This window comes from Phalangium opilio, unplaced genomic scaffold (genome assembly GCF_054372755.1).
Source record: "Phalangium opilio isolate 3A_F unplaced genomic scaffold, DU_Popi_V2 ptg000113l_1, whole genome shotgun sequence".
NCBI lineage: Eukaryota > Metazoa > Arthropoda > Arachnida > Opiliones > Phalangiidae > Phalangium > Phalangium opilio.
The window spans coordinates 4,409,842-4,416,669 of NW_028324209.1; the positions used below are offsets into that span (position 1 = coordinate 4,409,842).

The following is a 6,828-nucleotide window of genomic DNA, read 5'->3' on the forward strand; positions in this document are numbered from 1 at the left end:
AAGGCCTTCTTTTCCAAAATACATCTCCAACATTTGTACTATGCAAACCTAAACTCTTGCCGCTAAAATCAGTAACTCTAGAAAAACTAGAGAAAATGCAACAAGAAGCTGAAGCCAAAGTTAAAGAGCAACTAATAACGCAAACACAATAACTTAAATAAATATATATATACAAAGAACTTATTTATTTCGTTTGTTTTTTATCCCCAAAATCCATCCATCCATCAATATATAATTATAGAACTTGTTAATATTTGTATCACGTATTTGAACAACAAACGTTTTTTTTTTATCTACATGCCTGTATTAATTAATAAATTGATTAAAATAATAAATGGTCAACTCTTAGGCTGTAAAATGTGTTAAAATAAAAAAACTAAAATATATAATATATAATATTATTTTCTTTAGAATACTTGGCGTAAATATCTGAAATAATTAAAAATGTTTTGTTGTATTCATATAGTAATAAAAAACTTGGTACATTATCGCGCCTTCAAATTTTATTTTTACATAATTAATAATTATCTATTCTCTATAATGTTCCTTTTTCAAAAAACCTCTTACACGACATTCAAAACGTTTTTTTGGTTTACCTTCTTTTGTTTTTTTAAATGTATTGCATTGTATCAAAAGTGGATGAGAGGAAAAGTATGAAAATGGCCAAAAGTCGCGAGTCATCAGAGTTTCGCCGTAGTTGACCGTTTTATTGGCGTAGCTATACTGGGACTGTTCACTCCCTTAAAATAGGTCGTGTTAATTCGCGATTACCGTCGTCTGCTATTGTGTAATCTCGGTAATTTAGCTATAGCGCGAGCAGCTTGCGTCGTGATTCGCGTGATAGAGTGGGCTATGGTTAAACCAAGGAGCATAAATGTCTGAACTACTTTCAGTTGCTAGTTTGCAAGTCCAAACTAAAATAGTTATTTGCGAAACTTTGATGTCCGCGTTTTTTAACACAGGCTCTATGGCCATTGTCATACTTTCCCTCTCATCCACATTTGATTGTATTAAGTGTAGACGTGATACCAAATGCAAAACAAGGGGGATGGGGGGGGGTGGGAGTCCGCATTTTAAGAAGCCCAAGAAATGTAACCCAACTTTTAAAATTTAATGTCAAAAAACCAACCGAATTAATTTTTGGAATGTTTCACATTTAAAAAAAAATTTAAATTAGCTTTTTTTTTTGACAGAAAAATAATACAGATAAAGCAGAACCTTTTTTTTTAAACTAAACTAGTGGTTGATAATTAACAAAACTAACTGTTAATTTTTATTTACTCTACTAAGTTAATTAATTAATTTAAAATCTTATCATTTAGTGTTTTATATTATTATAAGTACAAAATTTATGATAACCCTAAGCTCTTATTATTTTAAATGATAAAATTAACTCAATTTGAATCTAGATTAATTAAGCTTACATTCGTACTAGGCTTCGATAGAGGCACTCGAGCATAGCTAACTCAAATTTAATTATTTAATTTTACTCCTTTGCCAGTCTGAGTCCCTTTCACTAACCTAACTTGTATAATTTTTGCATTTTAACGCCTCCGAGCTAAGCCTAAACAAATTAATGGGGAAATATATTTACTAACCATTTAAATTAATTATAAATGTAAATTAGCTAATGATAAATTTCTTCAAGTTCCCAGGCATTTTTATAAATTTAAAAAATAATAAACCTAAGTCTTTTCTTTTCGCTACAAACTACGTAATTTGTTCTTTGACCGTAAGATTGAAAATAAAATAACGTAACTAAAAAAAAAAAAAAGGAATTACACTAGATATGAAAGAAATAATTAATTAATTTCTTTGTAAATAAAAAGCAAAATAATTTCTTTCTCAAATAATTTGTAATTTTTGCAAAAATAAGCAAATTAAGTTAAAGAAACAAGATGAAATTGAAAACTCCTCAAGCCCTTCCGTCAATATTCCATAGGGGATGATTTGAGTTTTAATTTCTCTCCTCTTCTTGGTTTTTTTTTACTTTTTTAATAATCCATTAAGAGTTAAAGACCCCAATTTGATTTTTCCGTAAATCTTTTTAAATTCACTGTTTAATTATTTTCGAAAATGTTTTATTTTAAATGTCTAATTTAGAAACCAAATTGTCCTTGGCCAGTGCCAAACACAGATGGTTGTTGGGTAGTTCCCGGAGGAGAAGCCACGATGCCCTGTGCCACCACAGGCATCATTCCAGGCATAACTATAAGCCCAACAAATATTTAATCCCCCCTCTTTTTCTCTTCTGAATATTATAATTTAAGTTGCTAAAACTTACCACCAGGTGGAGCGCCTGGCATACCCATTCTATTTTGTGACTGCTGCGTTAAGGAAAGCTGTTGGAGATTCGACGTCAAGTTAGGAACTCCTACAGGAACCCCCGTAGTCGCTAGTTGATTCATGGAAGGTGCTATAGGTTTCTCGTATTTATTGGTCGGGCTCAAATTGTCCAGGCTGATATTAACTCGTCCAAAGTCTTTACTCCAAGTGTTCGGGGACTTCTGGTCGGAAAGTTTAATAAAAACAAATTCGAGTTAGCTATTGAAAACTCGAACTGTTTAACATTTTTAAACCACTCAATAAATAACAAAATATTATATACACATAAACCTAGATTCTTTTTATTTAAAAAATGTATTACCATAGAGCTAATATTTCCCGAAGTTCCCATACCACTGCTTGTTGGGATTCCCATATTTGGAAAGGAAGACTGCTGTCAAAATGAAGCCAGATCCAAATATTAACAAAAGTCGACAACAGGGAGCCCAGACAAAAATTTAAATTGCTTAGAGCAAAAATAGCCATATTTTCACGGGGCGGGTTCATAAATGACGGGGCGGGTTCATAAATGACGGGGCGGGTTCATAAATGACGGGGCGGGTTCATAAATGACGGGGCGGGTTCATAAATGACGGGGCGGGTTCATAAATGACGGGGCGGGTTCATAAATGACGGGGCGGGTTCATAAATGACGGGGCGGGTTCAAATATCACGGGGCGGGTTCAAATATCACGGGGCGGGTTCAAATATCACGGGGCGGGTTCATAAACCAAGGGGCGGGTTCATAAACCAAGGGGCGGGTTCATAAACCAAGGGGCGGGTTCATAAACCAAGGGGCGGGTTCATAAATGACGGGGCGGGTTGAAATATCACGGGGCGGGTTCATAAACCAAGGGGCGGGTTCAAATATCAGGGGGCGGGTTCATAAATGACGGGGCGGGTTCAAATATCACGGGGCGGGTTCAAATATCACGGGGCGGGTTCAAATATCACGGGGCGGGTTCATAAATGACGGGGCGGGTTCATAAATGACGGGGCGGGTTCATAAATGACGGGGCGGGTTCATAAATGACGGGGCGGGTTTAAGAATATAGGATTTTATAGGAATTACAGGACCACTGGGCTCCCTGCTACAATCATCTTATAATCTACATACAGTGAGCATAGGATTAACCATGGCCGCGTTATTAGGATACTGATTCATCATATGGAAATTCTGCATCATTGCCTGATGCTGCTGAACACCCATCATGGGATTCATAGCAAAATTGCCCATGTGTGGATTAACAGTTGAAGTTACAAAGCCAGACCCTGGACTAAGAACAGACGCGGGGTTATAACCAGGAGGAATTGCACTCAAACCAGTCAAAGAAGCTGATGGATTCAAATTGGATGGTTGAGGCGCCGCCGCCGTTGATCCCTGGCTTGAAAAAGCTGAAGAAAAATCAGCAAAATCATCAGTTCTGCAAGTAAAAAGTGAAAATAGATTACACATTCCGATGATTTTAACCTTATAATATATAAGTTGTTATACATCGTATTTGAGCTGTTATTATTTGATACAGGAGCATTCCCAAATGATGAAAAATCCGCAAATTCTCCATTAGCAGTTGATGCTGCGGGAGCTGCTGGTTTATTTTGAATTACGGGTTGATTTGTGGAGGATAAGTCCAAATCCAAAAGGTCAAAACTATTATTCCGCTTTTGGGGTTGTATCTGAGAATGTGATGGTGTGTTTGACGTTGAATTACTACCAGAATCCTAAGAATTTATAAAGAGGGGTTACATTATTCTACACCACTTTTAAAGGAACCAAGTGGCAAGAACAATTGAATTTACCCCGCTTTTAGGGGAATCATGACCAAAACTAGCCGCAGCGCCCATATCAATTTTTCGCGGTGATTTTGGAGGGGATGATTTGACATTAAGAGCACTACCATTACTGCTATTACTAAGGAAACCATTGTTATTGTTATTTATATTATTGTTTGTTGAGTTTTTATCAGCTTCTTTGGCATCATCTCTATATTCAGAATATGACTCTTTACGGTTACTAGCTTCATCCTCGTAACTTTGAACAAATAAAAAGAGAAATTTAGTCTATATTTTATTTTATTTTTGAGGGAGCTAAGCTCTAGTTATTTTACCCATAATCAGCATCATCCTCGAAGCTTCGTCTTCTACCACCAAACCCTCCTAATTTGGCTATTCGACTAACTGTGGAATTTGCAGTAGTGCTTGCGAAAGAATCTTGATATTCACTTTTGGATTTACGAGGTTCTAAGTCAAATCTGTCACTGTATCTGGGTGTAAAAAACATTCTTAGAAACCCAAGTCTATTCTGGAGGGTTCGCAAAGCACTCACCACCAACACCAACACCAAAACCAAACCATAAGCCAAGATGATTTATAAATGCAGCGATAAATCAAACAAATGAATATGTTAAAAAAAAGCACAAATTTCCCTTAATAACACTGCTCTTCCTCCTCAAAGTGGTGGATAACTTTACAAAATAGGAGGAAGTGGGGACAGATGCAAAATAGGGGTCTAAATTCCAATAGAGAAGATTTTTATCCCTTTGCCCACGCTTATCCAACAGGGTTCGTACAAAATTTTGGAATGAAATTCCCTGACTTTTCCAGGTTTTCCCTGACTAATTCCACAAATTTCCCTGACCATATGCAATAACTTACAAGGCGTAAATATATGAAAACCAATCTAAATTCACTCGAATCATTTTGCACGAGTTGTCATTGTTATAAAGATAAGCCAATTAATTCGTTTAAATTTAACCATAAGTAAATCATAAATAACCAGAGCGAGCGAAGCGAATTTGGGGTTCTGCTCAAGTCTCAGACAACACTTTTTTGGTCACCCTTATACTGTCATCCAGACTATCAATTTCCCACCAATATATTTTTCCCTGACTTTTTAGGCACATTTTCAATTTCCCTGACTTTTCCCTGACCTTTGAGGCCCATTTTCAATTTCCCTGACTTTTCCAGGTTTTCCAGGTCGTGTACGAACCCTGTCCAAGCTTTTTAAATCCCTTAAACCATGTTTTTTTTTTTTACCCAAACAAATTTAAGTTTCAAATACCCAAAAGGCTAAAGCTTACCTAAATCCAGGGGCTTCGCAAGACATTCCAATAAATTTGTCTTTGGCCTTCTTTGCTTTTTTCCTTTCCTCACGTAGCCTATCATCATCTTGAATAAAGTCTATTAAATCCCTTACACGTTGCCTCACTGAAATTTTTTACCCAAAGATGTTTCTATTTTAATCACTTTTGGTTCATCTTTATTCTAGAATACTTTACCATTGATTCCCTGATCTTTCCCATTTTCATCCACAAAAGAATAATTCTCTAGGCCCCTAAGATGGAAAACATGTTCTCTAGCATTGGTTACCACCCTTTCAGAACCATTTCGCAACATATAGTTCAATAATAATAGGGCTTTGTAAGTTCTTCGGTAATTTTTACTGCTATCTTGTAGCATTCTTTTCCATAACATGCCCATAACCTATACATTAAAATAAAGACGCTTTATAGCTTAAATAAGATTGTATAAAAATTTTCCTTTTTTTCTTAAAGCGGGAGAGAGAAATTTAAAGAATCAAAGTACCTCTGGAAAATATTCATATGTGAAAGTACTATTTGCTATTTCTTGCATTAGCTGCCCTGTTGGACCCCACGAATCATCATTAGTGGCTTCTCGAACCTTTGCCTCCATTTCCGTATAATTCATAACCACATTGGTTCTATTAGGAGTCGAATAAAATGAAATATAATCATCATTCACCCCTCATTAAATAAAAACAGCAACTTTCATAGCAATTGGCCTTGACCTAATGTAGGGTATACAGTCTGGGATTGTAGGCCTAAGTTTTACTAAAAGAATTAAACCACTTTTTAATTAATTTCAGACTAATATTAGTAGCAAATAATTAAAAATTTGTTGCTGGTGAAATTCCGTATGCTACAATAAGTACTACAATCTTAATCTTATCAGAAAAAAACTTCTAGAAGAAACCTATGGAAAGTCGTTAAGCCTTGCACAAGTTTAACTTACACTTTATCGGTAATTTCTCTAATTCTCCACATCATGGCCATGACTTCTGGACGGTTTTACAAAACTTTAAACTATACAAAATAAACTGAAAAATCTATCGGCAGACTGTTAAAATATCAAAAGCATTGACTAATTATCGCAAAAACCACAAGCTTCGCATTCGTGTCATTATCCTACCCAACAATTAAAGGAAAAATTCCTGACTACAAGTTCTTAAAGAGAAATGGGGGACAGCACTTCAGGGAATGGGGGCTGAAAATATTTCTCATTTCCGGATTTACATCGTAAGATCGGTAAGATCAACTATTACAGTGTCATAACACCGTTACGCCAACGTTTCACAAGCTCAACTGTTAGTAGGGCCAACGCAGTGTTGCCAAGCGCACTCAAAGAGACAAAACCATGGTAACATCAAAAGTATGGTAACATCAAAAGCAAATAGATTGATCTATCTGCTTTTGGTAACATCGT

The 6,828-nt window shown here is 35.8% G+C and overlaps 1 protein-coding gene and 1 long non-coding RNA gene across 6 annotated transcripts in view; one reads left to right on the top strand and one right to left on the bottom strand.

Moving 5' to 3' along the window:
- Positions 1-6,828, top strand: part of LOC149623455 (uncharacterized) — a 49,035-nt gene that overhangs the window by 10,734 nt on the left and 31,473 nt on the right. The gene's annotated exons all lie outside the window — the stretch shown is intronic.
- Positions 165-6,589, bottom strand: LOC149623457 (clathrin interactor 1-like). 5 transcript variants are annotated; one of them, XM_089852349.1, is made up of 11 exons: positions 6,358-6,589; positions 5,911-6,046; positions 5,604-5,808; positions 5,406-5,532; positions 4,434-4,589; positions 4,126-4,357; positions 3,821-4,047; positions 3,443-3,749; positions 2,648-2,716; positions 2,285-2,507; positions 165-2,209 (listed from the first exon to the last, which is right to left on the bottom strand). In XM_089852349.1, exons 1-11 carry the CDS (start codon positions 6,396-6,398, stop codon positions 2,100-2,102), a joined length of 1,833 nt encoding a protein of 610 aa, XP_089708475.1. In that variant the 5' UTR covers positions 6,399-6,589; the 3' UTR covers positions 165-2,099. The 5 variants fall into 5 exon arrangements, with proteins under 5 accessions (XP_089708475.1, XP_089708477.1, XP_089708473.1 ...); XM_089852351.1 differs by having other exon boundaries at positions 2,285-2,504; positions 6,358-6,588; XM_089852347.1 differs by having other exon boundaries at positions 2,648-2,719; positions 6,358-6,588.